At 34.5% G+C, this 26,667-nt stretch overlaps 1 protein-coding gene across 1 annotated transcript; it reads left to right on the top strand.

The window, feature by feature from the left end:
• Nucleotides 1-15,836: 15,836 nt before the first annotated feature.
• Nucleotides 15,837-25,324, top strand: LOC133313341 (probable glutathione S-transferase). Its single transcript, XM_061514708.1, is given in 4 exon segments — nucleotides 15,837-16,167; nucleotides 16,620-16,918; nucleotides 21,685-22,051; nucleotides 24,928-25,324. Coding segments are annotated over 4 exon segments (1,341 nt in total). The 5' UTR covers nucleotides 15,837-15,846; the 3' UTR covers nucleotides 25,282-25,324.
• The last annotated feature ends 1,343 nt before the right edge of the window (nucleotides 25,325-26,667 follow it).

Genomic DNA, 26,667 nt, shown 5'->3' with positions numbered 1-26,667 from the left:
ATGATATGATATATGCATGCATTTTACATCATAATACATTTTTCTGTTGGGTGCGATTGTATAACATGGCATGTATACTTGATTCATGACATCTTATATATATATATTTGTATTGAGGACATGTGACTGAGCATGCATCATATAGGCATGCCTGGTACCAGGAGAGGGGACACTTGGCTTCAGTCCGCATAGGTTCCACAATGGGATTCACCTTCATGGGAGCCATTAGGAATACCCACTGTGATGCTACGCGCACGACGGTGCTATGAGCGTAAAGGAAAAAGGGCGTTATATACGCGTTATGATATATGATGAAAAGGATTAAATGTTTGAAGTGACTATTTATGATTTTGTGCCTAGTTAATACTGTTGCATTTGGTTTTGTTGCCACACTACTGGGTTTATTCTCACCCCTTTGGGGCTGCAATTTTTAAATTGCAGGAGGACGTAAAAGCATTTGAGGACTTGGATGTTGAACTCTGTTATATTTTTGTTGCTGTCTGGATTTATTCACAGTTGACTGTTTTAAGCTTGGGATGACTGTATTATGTGGTACTTGATGATTTTTGGATGACTGTAAAACTATGATTTATTTCTGCTTTAAGTCTTCTACGAACAGCTGCTATTTTAAGAAAATCTGAAAATGTTTTGCGAAAAGGAATTTTTTTTTTTTAAATGCTGAATTTTTAACAGTTTACGGTCAACTTATGAGTTACGTTTCAAGGGGCAAATGACCTCCGATTTACTATTATTTTATATGCACGCGAAGCCCCAAGCGTCTATATTCAGATTTCGTTAACTGTACAAAAATATTTTGAAAAATCGATTTTATATTAATATTTAAACGGATACGGTTTTCTAAAATTTTCACCATTTTTATCGGCAACACATTTTAAGTTCTTTCCATCAGAAATTTTCTTAGATTCAGCTTTCCACAACAATTTCTCAAAGATCTTTTTTTAGAAAAAGTTTTCATCCGTTTCCACAACTCGAATAACGATTAGCAAACGACTCTCTTGGATGCATACAAGAGAGGGTGTTACATGTTAAGTCTAAAAAGACATCACATGCTAAAAAGACATCAAATGTGCATGATGGATATATGCCTAGAAGTCCATTCATTAAATGCAATTATTGTGGAAGAAAAGGTCACAATTATTACCAATGCAAGTATAGGAAAAATGTGAAAGGTTACAAGTAAATTTGGTTTGTAAAGACACTTTAAATCCTTTGTTTTCAAATGATGGGCTGCTGCCCAAGCCTAATCTAATGGACCCAAGAGGCTTTGGGTACCAAAAGTCAAGTAAAATACTTGTTTTGTAGGTACAAGTGTGCTTGAAGGCAAAAAGCACCAAGTGGTACCTTAATATTTGATATTCCAAGCATATGACCGGAGATGTAGCAAGGTTCACTTCAACCATCATGAAACAATATGAACATGCTACTTATGGAGACAACAATAAAGGCAAGATACTAGGAATTGGCAATGTTGGTAACACTTCTACAACTTTAATTGAAGATGTACTTTTAGTATAAGGTTTGAAACATAATTTACTTAGTATTAGCCAACTTTGTGATAAGCAATTTAATATTGTATTTGATTCCATGACATGTCACATTATTAGTTTACTTGATGGTGAAGTTAAATTCACAGGTCATAGAATTGATAATGTGTATAAGCTTGATATTGATTCTTGTTCTTCAAGTAATGTTATATATTCAATTAGTAAGAGTGATGAAACATGGTTATGGCATAGGCGTGTGCACATATAGTTAAACAAAATTTAGTAATTGGCTTACCTAAACTCAAGTTTGAAAAAGATGGATTGTGTGATGCTTGTCAAAAACAGAAACAAACTAAAATTTCTTTTAAAAGTAAGAATGTTGTTTCTATTACTAGATCTATAAAGTTATTACACATGAATTTGTTTGGTCCCACAACGATAATAAGTTTTAGTGGTAATTACTATGCTCTTGGGATCATTGATGATTATTCTAGATTTACTTGGACTCTTTTCTTGTCACATAAGAATGATGCATACATATCTTTTAATAAATTAGCAAAGCATATCATGAATGAGAAACTCATGAATATTGTTCATATTAGAAGTGATTATGGTGGCGAATTTGAAAACTCAAAGTTTGAGAAAAAATCTAATAAGCATGGCATATGCCATAATTTTTCTTCTCCAAGAACATCCCAACAAATTGGAGTTGTTGAGAGAAAGAATAGAGTTTTAGAAGAACTTGCTACAACTATGATTTGTGAAAGCAATCTTCATAAGTACTTTTGGGCCGATGCGATAAGTACCGCTTTATAACACCTCATATATTTGAAATGGATATTTATTATTAAATTGTGGGTTATAGGATATTTTTAGTGAAAATCCTGAGTTTTCAGGTCAAAATACACATGAAGGTACCGGTAAATTGATATATACGTAACCCTGATTGGCAAAATGATAAAAGTAGACCTTATTTGATGAAAATACTACTGGAAATGGATTAAGAACAAAATTTGGAGGGGATAGGCAAGTTTCTGGAAAATTAATGAATATTGATTTTAGCGGATAAAATACTGCGGTGTAAATTCCACCGGGTAAACCAAAAATGAGATTACTTATCTAGGATTTGAATATATGTTGAAAGAGATACATAGAGTTAAGAAAAATGATTATTGGAAATATTTGATGAATTTTAGAATTTTGGAAGAAATGTGCCAATGGTGCATCATTAAGGATAAAACATTAATTTCACCACGGGAAACTCCGAATTTATGTGGTCAAGGGTAATCAAAAGATGAAGGCTAATCAAAATACATGGAATTATATCATATAATCCATGTCCAATACACAACCTCAATGTCAAGCATATTACTATAAAGTCTTACACAATAAGCATGTCCAAAACATACAATGCTTCACAAGTCTACTCGGGTCTCTACCCTTGAGACGCTCCAGAACCATTGTCAGTACCTAAAATATGGTCCCCCAAACACGGTATGTGATAAAAATCTCGTAAACCAAGGTTCTTGGAGGGTTACTCCACCTAATGGTTCACATAGTGTGCATAGATATTAATCCAACAATAATATTTCATTCAATTTTCCATCCAAGGAAATCCAAAGGCATCTAAGCCTTCCTAATGGGAATTAAGCCTTTTTTAAATGGCGTCTAAGCCTCTTCAATGGCAATTAAGCCTTTCCAACGACATTTAAGCCTATAGTACAACATACATTCCAACAATTCATATCAATGCATGAACATACCATTGCTATCTATAACAACTCATACTTTTAAGATTTTAAAATGCCAAATGGTTAGTAGGTTTAATAAGCTTTGATAAAAAACTTTCTAGACTATGAATTAAGTAATCGTTTGATGCAATTGTGACAAGTTAATCATGTTATAAACATGATAAATTTTATAAGAATGCGAAGTTAGTTATTTAGTAGTTAATTATATGTAGGATAAGTATATAAGATGTATATGTCATTATGATTAAAGTTTAGGACCATTGTGTAAATAAATAAGAATTGGTCTAAACTTGAATTAGATGTTATAATTAAATTATTTAGTAGATTTTATGAGTTTTAAGTGGTCTTAATTTTATCCAATTATGTTTAAAAAATTAAAAGAAATGGCTAAAGTTATGAAAAACAGTAGCCAATAGAAATTCATTTAATGTTGAAAAGTTAATATAAGTGAATAATTAATATGATTAGCTAATTCTAATATGTATAGCCGGTCATCTCTATTCTTTCTTCAAGTCTCACAATGCTCATCTTCTTTCTTTCTTTCCTTATAGCCGTGAGTTGCTTCCAAGAAAGGGTCCGCTAGGAGACTTTGATTTATCCACTTTTTGATCATGGTTTCTACATGAAACTTGAAGATAAAAGCCTTGTGACCATAACCCAAGAGAGAGTATCTTGATAGAAGCTTTAAATAGCGAGTTTTCTTTCTTCATTATAGCGCCCCAAAGCTGTCCGTGGAGTCTTAGTGGACTGTTTTGCATATCTCTTTCCTGGAAGATAATCTCTAGCCTTTACTGAAGCTTTTGAAGGTAAGAAACCCCAACTTTGGTGGCTGTTTTCATGGTTGGAAATCATGTTTTTAAACATGTATTTGATGATTTTTATAAAGGTTAAATGATGGTTTATGTTGGCAAATGAATTGTTGTTGATTGGTTGTTGAATTCCTTTGTATAAAGGTGTGAAAATATGAAAATGGGATAATCTACGACACCATATATAATTCAGCCCATATGTGTTTAATTATGTATATCAAGTGTTTGTTGAATTGTCCAAGTGAAATCATGAAATTGGATGGAAACTATGATGGTTTAAGTGATGAAAATGTTTATAAGTTACATGATTTTAATGAAATATGAATTTAGACAATTCAGCCCTAGCATGAATAAGGTACATGGAAGTAAGCTCAATGATGTTAGCATAATTTAAGAAGATGTTTTTAGTTGTAAGATAATGGTTCATTGATTAGAAGTTGCATTAATGCATGAAATTCATGAAATCTCTTTTTGTTATGTAAGCCTCGGCTATATTGTGGTTTCAAAGGGTTTGAGATTGTTATAGTTTTTCATGAAAGATTAAGGTATGTCATGTGTTATAAAATTTAAATCACTTTGACGTTTAATGGTGTAAAAAAAACCTATGGATGTAGAGTAGTAGTGCTGTCAAAATTTTCAGTAAGAAGTGAGCTCAGTTTTGAAAATTAATATCTCACTCAATTCTTAACCAATTGGAGTGTGTGAGGTATCAAATCGAAGTTTATAATGTCTATTTTCTTGTCCTAAAAGATGGGATTTTATGAGCACATGTTTCTTCCCAGAAAAAGAAAGAGTGGGCACTGTTTGTAATTGTTACAGTTTTACAGCAAGCAACAGTGAGTTTACAAAATTCATAACTCCTTTGTTTCTTAACAAGACGGGACGAATCTTATGTCAAATTAATTCCCAAGATGTATAGTATTTGTCAAAACAATTATAGAATAAATTGTACTGTAAAACGTTCCAGAATTATGAAATGGTACGCCACCCTGTTCTTTGTGACGACGAGTTTAAGCCAATTACTTACGATGGACGTATCTTTAGCTGTACTTATCAGAATAAGGCTTATGATATATCGTTGGAAACCTCATGATATCTAGATTATGATGATAAAGTATTAGAATTTTGAAATAAAAAATTAAGAAAATTAAGCTTATGGTCAAGTATGGTTGTTAAATAATGAATTAAATGATGGTTTTCCACTTGATGCAATTTGGCCATGGCTTAGGCTTTAGTTTAAGGTCAAGTGAGTTTATGGATGTGTGTATCTAGTATGAGAATGCTTAAGTTAAGAAGGTTTAGGTTCTAAAACCTAAGTTAACCTAGTAATTAGGTTAATTATCTATTACGTAAGAGTTATATATATATATATATATATATATATATATATATATATATATATATATATATGTGTGTGTGAAATTATTGTATGACTTGATTGGATAACATGAGTAGGTAAGCTAAGATGTATGTATGACTATATAGACCACTTAATTGAAGAGCTCGAACTACACATAAATGGATGTGGATTTCTTCAATTATAAGTAATATGCCGTAAATGGTTAATGATATTTTGTATATATTATTAGTTATGAATTAAGTGGACCATTTTCATTCTTTAATTAGTTGATCAAGGGTGCATGGATAGTTTTCTTGGATCTTAAGCAAGCTAGAAGGAAAGCAGGAATCCAATGGGATTAGAGTTGGATGTCTGTAATTATTATTCTATTAGATATATAGTATAGTTGCAATTATATGAGTTAAGATAAGTACGTTAGAGTCAGTGTCATAAGTTACGTCTGATTCTGTCTGTTATGTATATTTGATAAGTATGGTAAGTACATTTGATTGTTGATAAGTATGTTTAGTAGGTATATTTGAAAGCTATGTATTAGATGTTCAAGTTAGGTGCGCAGTGCATAATTTATGGATATGGTAGTATCTGATGGGATAATCGGTATATGCCAGAATTCATTATTCATGTTGTGACATGTCATATGTTATGCCATTATGTGTTAATATGTACGTATGATTATAATTCATTACGGTTATTGGCCAATGAACATACTCCGTGAGTACTAAGTTGTTCGGAGATACGATATCTTATGTTACGGCTCTGTGAGTACTACATTGCTCGGAGATTATGTTATGGCTCCGTGAGTACTACGATGCTCGGAGATATGTTATGTTATTATGTGATTGATAAAGTTGAATCTATTCTAATGTGTTATGTATTTTTATGTTCCGATTAAGTTCGGTTAAGTCTGATTGTAGTATTCAATCATCTTTGACTATGATAAGTTTATATTAAGTTTTGATATAGGTACGTTCCGATCTGATATGGTATGTGAAGTTATGTAAGGGTTTGTTAGAATCTGTCGTATAAGATGTATTAGGATACGTCAGGTTATAATTGGTTATTATAGATTATGTTAAGTCACGTACGTTATGTCTGCTAGGTTATTGTGTATCGATTATGTTAAGTTGATGTAGCTAAGTTTAGTTACGCTATTATGTTTAGTTTTATTAAGTTTAGTTTAGTAAGTTAAAATGGGTTATGTCTAGTTAAGTTGGAAGTGATGTTTTAAGTTGTACGCAGTTGATGCGTTCTTTATTATTTGGTTATGTTAAGATTATTCAGTTGTGTAAATTCAGTAGAGTTATGTTAAGTTTGATATGTAAGTTAAGGTAAGTAAGATATTATCAGTTATGTTTAGCTCTGTAGGGACTTATGTTCTAGGAGTTTATGTACGAGCGATTCGAGCGAGGATTTACTTTCCCGGATGTTATATATACAAGTTATGTTTATATGTTGTTAAGGTTGTGAGTAAATTATTAGAGGGAGGACATATGTTTCCGCCTGTTGTTTAGAAATTATTATTAGATGTTATATATATGTGTGAATTTTATGATAATGTAAATTATACTGTGTTATCTGACCTTACATGCAAGAAATGAATCCGTGGGTGGAGACTTCTCCACAAACCCTGAGTTTACTGAGATAGTTGAATCTCACCCCGTCTAGGGACTTACATTTCAGGTGCTTCGTCAGTAGCAGAAGATTCTGCGAAGAACAAAGGAGTATTCCGGACCAGAGTGCCAGGACAAGTAGCTGATCTATGGATATAGATATTTTATTTTTGTTATATGTTAAAGGATGACTGTATATACTTTTAGTAACATGACATAGGATCATGTACATGTATAGTATGTTTTATGTATCTGATAGATGAGCTGATATATTGGAGAGACGTATCTATAAGAGATGAATATTAAGTTTAGTATAGATACATGGGTATGTATATGTTTATATTAGCATTTTGAGAGGTTGACAGAAATGACACGGAGCCATATTCTGCATTATGTTTTGAATTTACTTTGCTGTATTTCAGATACAAGATTATTGTGGGTTTTGATCCCTAGTTAAGTGTAATTACAGCCGTTATGCTGTCCATGAAATTCTATTCGAAATGGTACATGATTTCCTATTTGGATAGTTGTTGACTATTAAGTATGGTCATTGGTAAATTAAGTATGAGGTCGGTGCTGTTATGGGATTGTACAGATAATTACAATTGGTATAGGAATTAGTAAGGCAACATGTAAAGATAAAGATATTCACTTGTTCACGTACCGTGACAGTGATTCCTACAAGAAAAACCTTTCGCTTAAGCATATATTTTATACTGCGTTTATTACCACATGTATGTAACTAACTGTGGATAGAACGAGATGTTACACTACCATTATCATACAAAACATCATCCAATCATTCATTCTAATAGAGCATGGTGGAACACACAAAAAGATGAACCCCAAGACTAGAAGTTTACCTCTAGTAGACTTCTGTTTCAAGCTCTTCTTTAGCTCAAATGAACATAATCACCAACTTTCACACAAGAGCAACCTATGAAAAATGTGTAAAGGTGATCAACAATTCAAACAACACATGAAACTTTAAGATATTGGCTAAAAATTTCTCATATTCTCACAAAACACAACTCACCCTTTTCGGTAAAATTTCAAGAATCTTGGTCTTGAACAAAAGTTGATTCCAATGGGTGTTCCTCCACCACAATGTCACTAGGATCAACTTTATAACATGAAACAACACCAAACAACCAACATTACCCATCCAAAATCATTATTTATGCTATTACTATTCATCCAAAACCTAGCATTCTCATTTCTCTATAAAAATTTGAAAGTAGTTGGATTTACTTACCACCAATCACCCAAGAATGGAAAAAGGAAGGTTCTTGAAGCTTCAATGAGCTCTAAACAACTCAAAACCTCAAAAACTCAATATCATTTTCGTAATTTTGAGGGGAAGCGATCTTTCTTTACAATGCTTCCCACACAAAAATAAAGGTTGGACTTTGTTCCTCTCAAGATTCTATGCAAGTTTGGCTTTGGAATCACTTGATTTCGTCAAGTGTAGCTCAGGATATGGTGATTTCAAGTTTATCTCTCTTTCTCCCATGGCTTCCACGAAAATGAGGAAGAAGAAGAAGGTTGTTAGTGTCTTACGTTTTTATTGACTTAATGACCATGCTTTATTCACTTAAGTTTAGTTGACTAAAGTCAATCACTCATTAAATGGATATTTACTCATTTAGCATTACTTTCTAACTTTCATCTTTCTTTCTTTCTAGCCAACTTAACTTAATATTTTCATCATGTATTTAACTTATAATCATCGAAAAATAGCTTTTTTATACATTATTTTTTAGTTTTGGGTAACTTTAGAATATTTTCATTTTTACCCCAAAACTTTCTGAATTGCACTTTTTTTTCCGTGAAAAGTGACTTTATGACGTTCCCACTTAGGGAACAATTGGTTGTTCCCGCTCAAGGAACAATTGGCTCTTCATGTACAGGGAACAACTTGCTAAACATCGTTCCTACATTGGGAACACTGTTCTCAATCCAGGAATAACTTGCTGAATACCGTTCCTACTTTGAGAACAACTTCCAAATTCATAGTTTACATATTAGGGTTATTATAGAAGTAGCCACAGATATTTTGTTGATCACAAAAGTAGAATTTTTCAAACACTCAATTATGAAAGTTAAAATTGGCAGCTCTTTGGTAAAACCTTGGTGTGCCCACATGAGGATGAAAACAAATTTTTTTGTCTTTGGTGCGGAACCATAGACAATCTATGCGCCTCATGTGAATATCTCTAGGATCTACCCGTTAAAAACACATAGGAGTTTTAAGGTTACTTGATCACTTGAAGGCGTCAAGGTGGATGACTCGCTTCAACTGTAATCCACACAGAAGTCCCTTGTTTCTTGTGAGAACACTTTCTCCTTAATTCCTCCTTCTATTTTGTAGCTTGCTAGGCGAATACAAGGTGGAGGTTTCAAGTGTTTAGGTTAATTTTTCTCAAGACTGTGGATGTGTCTTGAGGCTAGGTGAGAGATGCAACAATGGGAGGAGAGAATGAGGGTAATAGGTTGCCAAGACTAGGTTTTTCTTGGTCTTGTATATACTCTGCGAAAATCATGACGATGAACAACAACCTTTTGGAGCCAATTGTCTTGTAATTTAATTAGGATTAGAATCCTAATTCTAATCACACAAAATCAGCCCAATAAGATTTGTTTGTTAATAAATTCGAATTTCAATATTGCTTCTAGAAGCATCTTGAGTTTGTTCCAATTCATGAAGCACTTGAATTCAAAATTCAAGTTAATTGGATCCATTCCATTTTGTTCAAAATTCAAAATAGGATCTCGAAGCATCCTAGTTTGAATTCGCCTATGCCCTAGTAAAATCCTTTTGGTTGTTTCTTCAACAATATTATTTGAATTCATAATTCAAATAACAAAGTTGTTGGAAGAATCAATATCCAATATTTATTAGATATAGATTTGGATAATCCAAATTATCCTTAACAACCTAACCTTACGAATTTCAAAATTCAAATTTAAATTTCTAACTTGAAATTAAATTTAAATTCAAATTCAAATTCAATATTATCATAGTTTGTAATTTAGATTTGAATTTGAATTTGAAATTCAAATTTCGAATTGGCCCAAAACTCATTTTGTCCCAGTCAAATATTTGACTTACTAGGATCCATGGCCCAAGACCTAATTGGTTCTTCTAACACATTTGGACCCATTAGTGGAGAAACTAATTTCTCACTAATAGCCAAATGAGGCGCATGACTATTAGGCTTGGAGTTCAACTCCAACCAATTACACCTATAGTCTTAGAAAAACCCAATGACAATTATTGGCCCAAACTTGCTAGATCAAGCAAACAAGAACAACCTTTAGTTTGTGACCTATTAGGTCCAATTAGTCACTGACATAAATAAACTTGGACCAATTAAACTCCTTTAATGGACTCAATTCATTTAATGACCACATAAGACACTAGCAATGCTATGTGACCCTAGAGCTAATTGAGTTGATCAAGTGATCTTCCTTTCTAATTTGGATACTATGCCGACATCATCCCTCACAACGTCATTCACATTTAGTCGGAAAAAATGATAGAGTATCATCTCTCTTGATTAACTAAATATAGCTTTTCACAGAATTAGGAATCTTCTTCTATTGACTCCAAGACAGATTATGACTCCTAATTATCTCTTACTATGCATAAATTCTTGAGTCAACTAGAAGTCATTCAAGTCCTACGAGTTATTGTGAACAACTAATCCCTTGTAGGGGATTGTGATTCCTCTCATCATGTCCATCTATACTTATGTATTCAAGTTATACCCAAGAGTACACTTTTCTTCCCTTTTTTTAGGTGCATAGAGTTATGCAGTCAAAGTATAACCCTAAGACATAGTATTCGATGATATCCTTATGTCTAGGATGATCCACACTACCAAACGATGAGAGACATTAAAAATTCAATGATACTCTCTACAATGAACCTTGTGGAGTCTCTCGGCGGGTTAGTTGAGTGCCATATGTTCCCTAACAGATCCACCCACGACATCAGCTAAGGCATCACCATGCTTGCATTCCAAGAGGTTCCTACCTTATATCTCCATACAAGTAGATGATGTCATACTAGTCTTATTGAGATCACCAATGCCCTATCTTAGTGATTCAAGACTATGAACAAATGTTAGGTAATAGACATGCAGTGTCCTCGAGTCCTCATGATGATGATCCTTATCATAGATCCTCAAGTGAACACATGTTCTATTCCTAGGGCCTTTATCTTTAAACGCATATTAACCGTAAAATATAGGTGAGACATAAATATGATAAAGATAAAGTATGCTCAAATATATAAATCATGAAATACGAATCAGTACAAGGTTTTCATCTGATAGTACAGATGGTCTCTATGAACCTACATACTAACAAATACAAGCATTTAATCGAAATATCAAAAATCTTCCTAGTGCCTACACTGCTCCAAGCTCTAAGAATTCTCTCAAACCGAACCTAAGAGTTCACTAACTCCCCTCACACAAGAAATCCATACACTCTAGTGGATTCTAGAGGCTTCAAGCCTTGAGAAACACTCTCAAGCCAAGCAAAGGTCGCCAACCCTCGTTGTTGGACCTTATCATACCTTGGACATATTTACCACACAAAACTACTTCACTTTTAACAACCAGTACATTGCTTCGATTTATAAGAGGAAAATATTCAACAAATACAGTGTCTTATCACTCTAGATATATCAAATAAGGCATAAACCAAGCTCCAAGATGATATGATAAATGCAGAAAATCAAGATAGGAATTTATGTATCAAAATGCCTAAATTTCAGTATCATAGAACTTGGATATATCAAGATTAAGCTTTTAATCAATAGACACCAAGATAATTTGAATCAATTAGAATATGTCATTGTGAAAACTGAAAATCAGATTCAAAATTCTTAGTCAAAATTCGTCAAAATTTTAGATTAATCCTTCTAAACAAAGAACAATAGAGGAAAATGAAATATTTGGAATTAATCAAAATGTAACCCTAGAATCTTTAGATTAAAGAACTTGAATATCTCACAATTAAAATTCATAATAGAGAAACAATGCAAGATATACAAGTTTCTAGAATATACCAAGAGAAGTCTCCATAAATCAAATTTAGGATCTTACCACAAGAGACCACATCTTTTCAGCAGAAAACACAAATTCATATTTATTGGTTCTTCAACTTTGGTTCTAAGAAAATGCTTCCAATGCTCAAGATTGAGAAATGATGAACCGATTTTCAAATCTCACAACAACATTAAAAAATTCATGCAACAATTTTAGAGAAAAATGCACAAAGTGTTTAGGGTTCAAGATGAGAAGAACATTGAGGAAGATTTGGGTTTCTCTTGAAGGATGATGATTACAAGATGATCGAACACTCTCACACACTCATGGATTAATGATTCATACTCAAGGATGAAATTTTCTCTTTAAGAAGAATTCTGGAAATTGATCGAATGAGAGAGATTTTTTTGTAGCGAGGGAAAGTTATTTCGTAGAAAGAGAAGCAAATGTTGAGTTATTATTTTTCAGAATAGAGAAAACTGATTTAAAACAAATTTTGCGTCTACTCATGATCACACTCACTTAAGCGAGGAAAGCTAGCGAGCAAGGTTACTGCTCGCGAGGCATGCTTGCTCATGCGAGGAGAGCAGGGAGGAATAACCAAATTTTAAACAAACTTTCGTGACTGCTCGCGAGTATGTTCGCTGAAGCGAGCTCCACAACAAGGAATGTTGCAACTCGCTGATGTGAGCTTTACAGCGAGCATCATCAGAAAATTAAACTCCAATTTTTCACTTTTTATCATACTTTTCCAAAACACTTTCAATGCAACTTCATCAATCTTAACACTCAAAATTTTCAAACAACAGATGATAAATGAATTGCATGATATGCATTGGAGTTTGATATGTTGCTTAATGATATAACTAAGTGTGTTAAAAGGAATCTAAAAACATCTAACCAATAGTTGCTTCATATCTTCGTTTTGAGTTCTTCATTAGGCTTGCATTGAAACCATCAAAATAATTTAGCATAAACTTCAAGCATGTAGGAGGTCCTTTAGAATTTAGCATGTAGGAGTCCCTCTCTCTGGCTGGTGGTGCTACCCTGGCCAAAGCTGTATTGGAAGCTTTGCCTGTATATACTATGCAATCTTCTGCCATGCCTTTTGGGGTGTGTAGAGAAGTGGAGAAGCTCACTAGAAGTTTCTTATGGGGATCCAATCTGAACCAGAGAAAGACTCATTTGGTTAATTGGACCAAAGTCTGTCAGCCTAAGAAGGATGGAGGGTTAGGCCTTAGGGACCAGGTGAAAATAAACAAAGCTTTCTCTATGAAGCTTGGCTTTGGCCTCATCAGTAAGGTGGAGGATCTTTGGGTGAAGGTGCTTAAAGCTAAGTATAAGGTTAATGATGTTATGATTCCTAATATCCCTGTATCTAAAAATGCTTCTAATGCTTGCAAAGGCATTCAGCAGGTTTGGGGTCAGGTTCAAATGGGTTCCAGAATTTTGCTTGGTGATGGCAGGAACATAAAGTTTTGGGAGGATAGCTGGTTACCTGGATTCAATAGACTTCTTGATGAGGCTCAGACTGAAGTGCCTGAAGCTATATCCAAGTGGAGAGTGGCTGACTGTGTATCAAATGAAGGTGATTGGAATTGGGAGCTGCTGAATCAATTTCTACCTGTGGGCATTACTTCTGTTATATCAGGTATCCCCCCTCCTAAGGATTCTGATGACAGAGATAAAGTTATTTGGAGTCATTACTCTTCTGGTGCTTTCTCGGCGAGCTCAGCTTATTCATTTCTCTGCTCTCCTCAATCCAGTCAGGATGCTGTTGACTGGGGTTTAATTTGGAGATGGGGAGCCCCAACGAATTAAAGTATTTCTATGGATGCTTTATAGTAATAAGATTCTATCCAATGCTGAAAGGGTTAGAAGACACATGGCTGATAATTCAAGCTGTCCCAGATGCCAATTTCCAGTTGAAAACAGGGATCATATTTTCAGGAGTTGCGGGTGGACCAGGGATATGTGGAAGCACTGGATTGATAGTGCAGACAGTGGGCAGTTTTTTGGGTTACCATTTGATAGCTGGATGATGATGAACCTAAATTCCAAAGGTCAGAGTTCTGATTGGCAACTTAAATTTGGTGTGATCTGCTGGTATATATGGAGGGAGAGGAACAATTTTATTTTTAAAGGGCAAAGTTTAGATCCCCAGACCTTCTTCAGACAAATTTCTACTCACATTGTGAGTATTACTTCTGCCAATGATGTGCTGAAGGGGACAGGTCTTGAGTTGGAGCGTGTGAGAGAAGTTCGGGTCAGCTGGAGGGCTCCCTCACAAGGCTGGCTTAAGTTTAATGTTGATGGATCCTGCAGGGCTAATGGTTGTGATTTGGCCTGTGGAGGGGTGCTCAGGGATGAACATGGTAACTGGATACATGGCTTCTCCAGAAAGCTTGGGCATGGGTCAGTTTTAATGGCAGAATTGTGGGGCATCTTGGTAGGGCTGCAATGGATTTGGCAGAAGAATATGAGGAATGTGGTGCTAGAGGGAGATTCCCTGGCTGCATCTCAGCTGATTGCACATGGGTGTGTTAGTTCTCATCCTTGCTTCTTTCTTGTTAATAGGATTAAAGAGCTGATGTTTAGTCATTGGCATGTGAATATTTTACATACACATAGAGAAGGCAACCGAGTTGCTGATTGCCTAGCCAAACTCAGGGTTGATAATAGTTGGGATACGCATTGGTATAGCAGTCCACCAGATGGGTGTAAGGACATAATATTAGAGGATTGTAGGGACTTGTCTATGCCCGTTTCTGATTCTGTCTAGTTTCTCTTTGCTTTCCTTGTAATCCAAAAAAAAAAAGAATTTTTTGATACGTAAGGTTTTTCATTTTTTTTTCGAGATCTTTCTTGAACGCAATCTCTTGTATTGATATGTGTTAATGAATCTATTAATGCATTAAATGAAATTAATACGCGGCAAAAATTTTCCATGTTTTCCTTCCAATCTTTTGTTGGAATAGACACAATAACACACGATAACAAATCGAAAAGAGAGAAAAGGAAGAAAAGTGAGACAGCAATTTACCCCGGCTCACCCAATGTGGCTACGTCCAGCAATATGGATTATATTCTCCTCACTGCAATCATTACAAGCCACTATGTTTACATGGGGAATATAAATAGAATTAGAAACTCTAAGAAAGAACAGATATTCATGGGCTCAAACCCAAACTACCAAAAAAACAGAAAAATAAAATAAGAGACCTATTACAGTACCAGAGGCCTCCGCGGTCCTGGGAGCGTTGACCTCACACCCCCCGAAAGCTCCGGACCCCGGCAGCTCACCGGAGAGCGAGACCCCATTTGGCTTTCTTTGTGCCTCGCCAATAAGAATCATAATTTAAATGCAAAATTTGAGCCATTCCGTACATCTTTATCACCGTATATAAAGTTATATCATATTAGCTTTCTAATCGACCTCGCGCCTGTTGAATATTAATCCTGGGTCTATAAAAGTGGATGACCTTAGGAATACATCACAGATCACTCCCCTTCAATTCTACTATTATTATAGTGCTGAGGTAATCCCTTACATCAGTTTTAGACTTTTAGGCCCTTTTTCCATATGCATTAATTTGTCAACGTACGCCACTTTTTTATATGATTTCTAGTTGACAACGCGTAGATTGAAAATTATTAAATTAGCTTCCTGCCTCAATAAAGCCAGAAAACCTTGGGAATCACGGACCAGTAACTTGATATTCGTTTAAGACAAGTGAATTGAAGTGCTGCAATGGCTGCATATCAGGAAGAAGTGAAGCTTTTGGGAGTTGTGGAAAGCGCATTTGTGTGCAGGGTGCAAATTGCTCTAAAGTTGAAGGGAGTTGAATATAAATTTGTGGAAGAAAAATTGGACAACAAGAGTGATATTCTCCTCAAATACAACCCAGTTTACAAGAAGGTTCCTGTGCTTGTTCACAATGACAAGCCCATATCAGAGTCCCTTGTGATTCTTGAGTATATTGATGAGACATGGAAAGACAACCTCATCTTGCCTGCTGAACCATACCAAAGAGCCTTGGCTCGTTTCTGGTCCAAGTTCATAGATGACAAGGTAACTCTATTCTTCTATTTTTTCTTGTTTTCTATTTTCTTTCTAAACAAGAAGTCTCAGAGTATGTTTGAGAACTCAATAGTTTACTATCAACCGTGAAAAAGTTTGAATTCATTTCATTTATAAATTATACCTCTTATAAAAATTGTTTAAAATCATTTATCAATTTCATTTATAAACTATACCTTATATTATTATTATTATTATCTGTGAATTATGTGGAATCTTATCGGGATTTGTTAAACGTTTTTTTTCCCAAAAGAATTGAGTGATACTTATCGCACGAGGTGACTATAAAAATTTACCATAAAATGAGATACCAAAAGAATAAGTTACCATAAAGTTCCTTTCAAACAAACTTGATTTATTTTTATATAATTAATTCAGTCGGAATTCTATTACTTCTAACTTCTAACATGATTACTAATAAGTACTCTAATATGTGAAATCAGTGCTTGGCTGCTCTAGTGAAAGCGGCTTTCACCAATGATGAGAAAGAGCGTGAGAAGGGTGTTGAGGAATCAGATGTGGCTCTGCAGTTCCTTGAGGATGAGCTCAAGGACAAGTTCTTTGGTGGTGAGGAGTTTGGCTTGGTGGACATAGCTGCTGTCCTCATAGCTTTTTGGTTTCCTATAGTTCAAGAAGTAGTAGGGTTGCAATTGTTCACCAGTGAGAAATTTCCCAAACTCTACAAATGGAGCCAAGAATTTATGAACCAGCCTGTTGTTAAGGAATCCCTACCCTCAAGAGAGCCACTCTCTGCCTTCTACAAAGCTCGCTTCGGCAGTCTTCCTGCTTCAAAGTAGATTTCTTTAAGTGATACTCATATGTATGGAAAACTGCCTTTGAGTTATTGCTGTTTTAGTTTCATATCAAATTGATACATGTAACCTAGGATCTCTCCCTGTGAAAAAATACCAAGGATCTTGTGTCCATTTTTGCTATTTCAGTCAATAAAGCAAAAAAATTTTCCCATCTTATAAATTTTGTATTTCAATGTGTGTTAAGAAATGTTCAACACGGATAGGTGGAGTGATAAGTTATTGTGTAGATCAAGATAGAGCGATTGGTAAAGATGAGTGAGGTTTCTTAATTTTCCGCTCATAATATTTGCGTGGTGGTTTCTGCCTTGTATGACGGAGGAGAAAGGGTGCCTGTTGCGCTCACGACAAGTGCACCGATCGTACAAGTAATATAATGTTTAAGTAAAGAATCGTTCCCACGAGGATTATAACTCAATCACTAGTTCACTACTTCGATTTAAGTTGGACAATCGAAATTTGATTTGTAACAAGATTTGAATTGAAATTAAATATTAAAACTAATTACGAACAAGAATTTAAAGATTTTAATTTACTTAATAGAAAATAACGTAGTTAGGGTTTTGATTTCCTTCAATCTCTCTATTATGTATGAGTTCCTTCTTTATGTTAATCGTCATTAATATCAAACAAATCAATTCTTTCTTATGTAATTAGAATTCAATCCCTTGACATCCTAAATCTTTACAATCTTGCAAGAACCCTAGTTCCCCAGTTATTCTCCAAGAAAATAAGCGTTAAGTTCAAGAATTTCAAGATTGCGCAAACCTTATGTCTATTCCTAGAATCATAAGACTTACGATGAAATTATCAGATACGGATCATGCACCAACATTCCTATTGTCATACATTTACCTAGGATCAATCTACAAGATTCAAGCTCATATAAGGCATTAATAAAAGACAATTTCATTCATGATAAAAAGGAAAATTAACATAAAGAATTATTCAAAACATAACAGATTGATTAAATTCCATCTAATCCTAACTACTATGAAAACTTAGCCGGACATGGCGAAATCAAGAAAGAAAGAAAATAGAACTGTGAATCTTCAATATCTCCAGTGCAGACTTGATCCTGATTCGTCTCCGACCTTCAAGAACATGAACTGTTGATTCCTCCGCTTTCCCTCTACCTCCAAGTGTCAAGAATGATCAAAGAATATAAAAAAGTGAATAATTATGTCCAAAAATGTGTTTTTGTGGGCAAAGAATCCGTGCTCTAGGTGGATACATTGAATGGGCCTAAGTTGGATTTTTGGGGCATGGGGCGCTTAAGCCTCCTTAAGATATGCATGCAGATTTAACGTGGTGCGCTTAAGCGTGCTGATGGGCGCTTAAGCGCCCACGTCTAAAAGAAATTTTACTCTTGGTCCGCTCTAAAGCCCTGAGTTAGAGGCTTAAGCGCCCTCAAACAGTGGATTTTTGCATTTTTGGATTCTTTGGGGGCGTAAGCCTCAGACTGGAGGCTTAAGCCTCCTCTTCAAGAACTTGATTTTCGTCAAATAAGATCTTTATGTCTTCAGTTCTTGATCTCCATCCTTCCAAATGTCACATTTGCTTCCAATTATCATAAAATACCTTCAAATTAAGCAAATATATGTTATTTAAGTTCTAATCACATAGTTGATGTAATTTTAGTCTATAAAACTAGATAAACTAGAGGTTTATTAGTGCCGATGTATCCACCAGCTCTGAATTGATTTAGGATTTCTAGTTTGGAAACATAGATCTCTTGCTGTATTTAACAAGTGTTAAACCACCCTATTTTGTTGGGGTGTTTCAGTGCAAGCAGTTTTGATAAAGAAATCCTTTGCTTAAGAAAAAATTAAGCATCATGAATTCATGGCCATTATCAGCGCCGAAGAATTGTATGGTGGTGCTAAATTGATTTCCAATTAGAGTTCAAACTTTTGTATATGACTTCGAGTTTCTAACTTGTGTTTCATGATAATTATCCATGTGAAATAGGAAAAGTCATCTACAATAATTAGGAAATATTTGTAACCATAAATAGATGGAATTGAGTGAGCACCCTAGATATCAGCATGCACTAGATCAAAAGAGTGAACAGATTTGGTTGTAGTAACAGGAAGAAAGGTAGTTTTGATTGCTTCGAGTATTGACATATATTACATGGTGAAGCATCATTACATGACATGAAAGGAAAATAGATGACATAGTATGTACTACATAATGTGAAGTAAGGCCAAATCTGAAATGCCAGTCTATAGAAGAATTGGTGTTAACATATTGTGACAAGCAGGAGTTGCTATTGGCTGCAGGATGTCCGATCCATTTATTCGTCTAGTAGTACCAATCGTTCTCATGGAAGAATTCTATTTAATATAGCAATTTGAGTCATGGAAAACAAAAGAAGAGTCACTCTCACTAGGGAACTTGGAAATGGAAAGTAAATTGGCTTATTTATTTATTTATTTTTTGGATAAACCAGAGCTATTCTCCATGCCGTACACATTCTGATTCAAGCCAGGATCTATATCTTAGTGGGGCTAGTTCTCTCAAATGAGATTTTTTGCGTTTACAAATATTTGAACCTAAGACCTTTCTTAAATGGAATCAAACATGTAGAACTTGAACCAACTCTTTTGATTGAAAGTAAATTGACTTTGAATTCATGAACAAACAAAACATTATTTCGGATCAAACCTTTATCAAACTAGTCACCTTTGACAACATACTTTGATTTTTCATGTAATTTTGCATACATTTGACTTTTTAATTTATCAAGCTTTGACCTATTTTTTTAAATTAATCTAGACATAATTAGATTAATACAAGACCACTTCTAGTCATCAAAATTTCATAGAGAATTTAATTACTCAATCAAACATAAGCTTAGGCCATTATTTTGCTTATTTGCAAATTAGTTCCTATACTTTCACATATTTATATCTTGACTCTTAGACTTTATTAATATTCTTATTTAGGTCTACTTTACCTTACTTGATATTAATTGTATCATCATAAATTTTAGCATGTCAATTCATTCATTTACACAACAAAATTCACATCAAAAGGTTACTTATTCAAAAGCTAGTGTAAACTAGTAATTAGCCTTATAATCTTTTTATAATTTCAAGATTTCTTAATGTGGGTTCCTATACAATCAGTGTTTAAAAACTCGCCTCGGCTATTGACGCGGCCGAAGTCACGGATCACGGGGTCACAGGTTTACTTCACTGACCCGATTTTATATGTTAAAAACATATTCTATATGAAAAATTCAAAAAAATCAAACCACTAATCACCGGGGATTTAAAATATACTAAACATAATTCAACCAATTAGATTCACAAGTCAATATTACACAAGCTAATAAAAGTATCAAAATATCAAAGTATAAAACACATATTTTCAAATGGAGTTAATGAAAAGTTATATCATCAAACCCAGACCCTCCTTGTCCTTCTCCACCATTTCCGTCCAAACACATATTTCATCAGGGTCAGAGAAAGCTTTAAACCCTATTGCTCAGTAATACAATAATATAACATATGCTCAGAGCAGAGAAACCAACCAAGAAAAATAATGGATTAGTGAAGAGAAGAACCACCACAACGGAGGAAAGACGGTGGCGCGACGGAGAGAGAAGACCGAAGAGGTGGAGCCACGGAGGAGAAAACACCGAGGTGAAGACGTCTGCGAGAAATGAGAAGATTTGCATATGTTTTTCATTTTTGGATTTCAGATTTAGGTTAGCAGCGATTTTTTTTCCCACACAAGACATTGTTTCGTGTGAATTTTTTTTTAAAAGAAATACAGTGACCTCTCTGACCCGGAAGTCACCGAGATTCGATCAGGTTACGGGAATCAAAAGAATCAACATGAATGCAGGGTCTAATGCTGACCCCAACCCTCAGAAATAGGAGATCAGGATTTACCCAGTAATTTGGCTGAGGTTTTAAAATACTGGTAACAACAAGTAAGCATTTCTTTTAAATAAGAGATTACGACACCCACCAAGTGGGTCGCCTCCATCATGAGCCAACATTTTCAACTTAATAATTGAAAGCTTTACTGGAATAAAATAGATTAGTTTCCTTTAGAAATATTGTATATGTACTCTCTATGCTTTAGCATGATGGATTCATGCTTGTTTCTTTGTAAGTTTACAATAAAATATTTAAATAAAAAGATAAAAAAAACATTAACATAGATTTGAATATGAAGAATATGGCGATATAATGAATGTATTCTCGCACCGAAGAATAAAAAAAGAACATTGATATGATAAAATAATTAATCGTCAAAATGAGTATACGGAACTACGGATAATTATAATATTTCATTATTCAAGCCAAAGTCTAAACAAAATTAATACGTGTTCGATGTTCCAATTAATGTAGATATGTGAGTATGTGACGGGTGAACCCATGTAAACAATTTATATTTTATTTGTTTTTCAAGTCGACTCCACTCCACTCTTCAATTCTATTATTATTATATTGTCGATGTAATCCCTTACATCACTTTTGGACCTTTTCCAATATGCATTAATGTATATTAATGTCACCTTCTCAATTTCCTTTTTCTTTCAACTTTTTCTGCACCGTATGATTCTAGTTGACAATTGAATATTATTAAATTACTTTCCTGTACTTTCCAAAAAAAAAAAATTTAAATTAGCTTCTTGGTTCTATAAAGCCAGAAAACCTTAGGACTCTGAGACCAGTAACTTCATAAATATTTGTTGAAGTCAAGTGAACTGAAGTAGCTCAATGGCTACATATCAGGAAGAGGTGACGCTTTTGGGAACTTTGGGAAGCCCATTTGTGTGCAGAGTGCAGATTGCTCTTAATTTGAAGGGAGTTGAATATAAATTTGTGGAAGAAAAGTTGGACAGCAAGAGTGATGTGCTCCTCAAATACAACCCAGTTTACAAGAAGGTTCCTGTGCTTGTTCACAATGAGAAGCCCATATCAGAGTCCCTTGTGATTCTTGAGTACATTGATGAGACATGGAAACACAACCCCATCTTGCCTGCTGAACCTTACCAAAGAGCATTTACTCGTTTCTGGTCTAAGTTCATAGATGACAAGGTAACTCCATTCTTCTATTTTTCTTGTAAAGATGAAATCTAAGAGTAAGTTTGAGAACTCAAATCTCAATAGTAAACTATCAACATATGAATCGTGTCCAACACTCACCGACACTCTGACACTACCCTGTTAGAATTTGGTATCTACACACATGCAAGAGACAACCAGACTTGTGTATCTACAAAAAAACTTTTCTTTTCTATTCTTGCTTTCTTGCTCTTTTTCTTTTTCTCATGATCTACATTTCATACAAACTATCAAAGGCTATTTATAAGCTATAAAACTGACCAACATAACTTCACACATAACACCCTCATTACTTTATAACTGACTCATTAATATTCTAACTGACACAAGAAACTAAAAAACCAAAACTGCTAAAAAACAGACATTTAAAATTTATCCCAACAAAACTCCCCCATAAATTTTGAATTCTTCTTTCTTTCTTCGTGTTGCTTCTACTTTTCTTCAACTTTCTTATCGCGCCTGTTTTCTTCAATCTTGATCACTGACAAAAAACATTTAACACCTTCCAACTTCATTAACTCAAAAAAATATCTCCCCTGCAATTATTTTTCTGAACATATTTTATTTTATCCGGTGGCTTCTTCAATTTGATATTTTCAGTTTCATTAGCAGGACTTTCCTTGTTTCCATTCGCTGCATCTTCTTCACATGTAAGTTTCTCGTCACCCAAATTCTTCTCAGTTTCATTCGCCACTTCATCAGTTGCTTTTACAATTTTATTTCCTCGTCCAATCCCAATTTCTGCATCATTGATATTGTCAACAAAACCTCTTTTTCTCTTCAAGACCACATCATTTTCTTCAAATGCACCTTCCATTTTTTTGCCGTTCTCGGCTCCTTCATTGCTGTCTTCCTCGCACCTCCTCAATGGCATCTCGGACCAGCGACCTATGCCGGTCGCCGACGTCGACCTCGTCACGCCGGGGTCGAAGTCTCTTCCAAAACATGAACTCGGTGATTTAGCTGGGATCTCCCCCATCCCGGTTATCAACATGAGACTCGGATTCGCAGTCTCCTCCAAGCCGGTCTCCATCAAGCATCTCGGATTCCACGCTTCTCGTTCCTTTGCTGGCTTCTCAAGCTCCTTCGACATCTCGTCTTCTTCCTTATCCTCTCTATCCGGCTTCTGAATTGACTCGCCGCTCTCAACGTCTTCGATCTCGGCTCCCATAGCCCCAGTCATCGTCTTTTTCTCTGATTCATCTCTCTCACGCCCCAACACGTCGATCCTCTCCGCGGATACGTTGCCGTTGGCAACCTCGGACTCCGCCATCTTGGTCTCTTCTTCATCCGCAAGATTCTCCTCATCTTCATCATCATCATTGATGATTTCATCTTCTTCTTCATCAATCATATCAAATCGTCCAGGTAGATATTTCGCTATAAAGGCTATTTGAAAATTATTCCACATGTTATTAAAATCGCGGCAGTCCCATGTACGGAACCATTTGATTGCGCTTCCTCTGAATCTACTCAAAGCTTCATGCCATTTGTCCTCTTCAAATGTTTTTTCTCTCCGAAAATATTCTTTTAGACAAAGTAAGAAGACCAATGCTTCATCTTTATCTCCATAAAAGAGTGGCACTTCCATCTCGTTCTTTTCCTCCATAGTCCAAGCTCTGATACCAATTTGTTAGAATTTGGTATCTACACACATGCAAGAGACAACCAGACTTGTGTATCTACAAAAAAACTTTTCTTTTCTATTCTTGCTTTCTTGCTCTTTTTCTTTTTCTCATGATCTACATTTCATACAAACTATCAAAGGCTATTTATAAGCTATAAAACTGACCAACATAACTCCACACATAACACCCTCATTACTTTATAACTGACATAACTGACTCATCAATATTCTAACTAACATAACTGACTCATTAATATTCTAACTGACACAAGAAACTAAAAAACCAAAACTGCTAAAAAACGGACATTTAAAATTTATCCCAACATACCCGACACTCCAATACTCGTTGCAAAAACTCAAAAAAGTTCAAAGATTACGTTGCGTTGCATTTTGAGTTCCAACTATTAGATTGGTTTGATTATGATTACGATTTTATTGAGTTTAATATAAATATTTGAGATATCTTATATTTCTTTGCAAAATTGATGGTTATTATAAGTTTAAATTTATTTTTTTGTTAAATTATTGAATATTAAATATAATATACACTACATAAATTAAAAATATTATATAATTTCAAAATCTATCGAAATTTAACATTTTTTAGAATTAACGTGTTGGACTGTCTGTCGTGTCGTATCTTGTGTCCCGTGTCGGTGCAACATAGCTATCAACCCTGAAAAAGTTTGAATTCATTTCATTCCATAAATTATACCTCTTGACAATATATGTTCAAAATCATATCAATGATTAATCAATTTCATTTTTAAACTATACCTTATCTTATTATTGTGATCTGTGAATTATATGGAATCTTATCGGGATTTGGCAGATATTTTTTGTAATACGCAAATCTGACAGTTGGTAGTATTGAGATTTTGTTGTATGGGAAATATTAATCTCATTTCACATGAGACATCTTATCTCATTTTTTTTCACTTCAATTTTCGCACCCCACCTTTTTCTTTTATTTCTTTTTTCTTACAATAGTGGGACCCACCCATTTTCTCTCTACCACATAAGATAAAGGAGATTAATAAAACCCAAAGATAAATAGCTTGTAATTGAGGGATACTTATCGTACGGATGACCATAAAATGAGATACCATAAAGAATATTTTAAACACATTTGATTTATTTTTATATAATTAAATCAGTCGGAATTCTATTAGCTCTAACTTGTGACATAATTACTAATAAGCACTTTAATTTGTGAAATCAGTGCTTGGCTGCTGCATTGAAAGCTGCTTTCACCATTGATGAGAAAGAGCGTGAGAAGGGTGTTGAAGAATCATATGAGGCTCTGCAGTTTCTTGAGGATGAGCTCAAGGACAAGTTCTTTGGTGGTGAGAAATTTGGCTTCGTTGATATTACTGCTGTTTTCATAGCCTTTTGGATCCCTATTTTTCAAGAAGTAACAGGGCTGCAATTGTTCACCAATGAGAAATTTCCCAAGCTCTACAAATGGAGCCAAGAATTTATCAACGACCCTGTTGTTAAGGAATCCCTGCCTCCCAGAGAACTACTCTTTGCCTTTCTCAAAGCTCGCTATGAAAGTCTTGCTGCTTCAAAGTAGATTACTTTAAGTGATACTCATACTTTGAAAGGAAAACTGTATGAACCACTTGTCCGTTTTTGTGTTATTGCTGTTTAAATGTCGTATCAAATTTGATATATTTAGCATAGGATTTCTCCTTGTGAAAAAAAATAAAAATCCTTGGATGTTGTTTCCGTTTTTGTTATTTCAGTCAATAAAGAAAATATTTTTTCCCATTATATAAATTTTGTAGTGGGAAGCATTTCTCTTCCTTCCGAAAATCCTTGAATGCTCATACTTCTTATACTCCTATTGGTAGGAGACTTGAAGTTGCTAGTCAGCTACTACCTTCCAGTGATTAAAAATTTTCTTCAATATGAAGGACAACATATCTGATATACAAATTGCAGCCAATGAAATACGCATACAAAAAATATTAGTAGAGAGAGCCAATGTATGCCGGCTCAACTGATTGACTAGATGCATATTAAACAATTTTGGAATATATAAGTGTGATAAGTCCCACGTTGATTGAGAATGGACTAAGTGAAGTCTATATAAGTTGAGAAATTCATAAACTCAATGCCTTGAAATTTTAGATTGTGACATGTAGTCGGACTCACTTGATGTGGTTGGTCTTGCTTAGCTCATTGATGGTGATCCCCTACCATGGGATGCTCCTTGGACCACTCGGGAAAGAGATGGAGCATACGAATCGTGATGGAGCTCTGCTTGCTCCTCAAGAATCTCAAACATGCTACTGATGTAGTTATTACTTATAGTTGTTATATATTTTGTTCTGGGCCTATGGTAATTTCTCTTGTACACAATTAAAAGAAACATGACCTGTCTTATTGTATCAAAGATACAAAGAATGCTATGAATTATGAGCTCATACATATAGCAAAATATATAGAAGCAACATAACTACGAACTAGTAGGTAAACATTAGCAGTAACAAGTAGTGCCTTTACTGATGTTTAATCTTTTTTATATGCCTTGGACGCACGAACATTGAGCAAAAATAAATAGACACTAAGGAAAAGTAAATAGTTAATTTAATCACACTTGAATAACTCAACAGATTCATGGAGCTCTGCTTGCTCCTCAAGAATCTCAAACATACTACTTATATAGTTACTTATAGTTATATTTGTTCTGGGCCTATGGTAATTTCTCTTGTACACAATTAAAGAAAACATGACGTATCTTATTGGGCTTTTTGATCATTTTGCTCCTCATTAATTAATTAATAACCATTTTGTCCCTTATTCAAAACTATCCACCAATCTGCCCCTCTTTAATCGATTAACTTGAAGATTTAATCGATTAAATAGTCAAAACAGGCAAAAATAGTTGACTCGAGATTTAATCGATTAAATCTTCCAACAAGCACTAAAGGTCAAATCTTCTCCATAAACAAAA

Source organism: Gastrolobium bilobum, unplaced genomic scaffold (genome assembly GCF_033153095.1).
Source record: "Gastrolobium bilobum isolate Gb01-03AN ecotype WA unplaced genomic scaffold, APGP_CSIRO_Gbil_v1 utg4838, whole genome shotgun sequence".
Lineage (NCBI taxonomy): Eukaryota > Viridiplantae > Streptophyta > Magnoliopsida > Fabales > Fabaceae > Gastrolobium > Gastrolobium bilobum.
The sequence above is the reverse complement of the archived record's forward strand: the minus strand, read 5'-3'. Positions and strand labels throughout refer to the sequence as shown.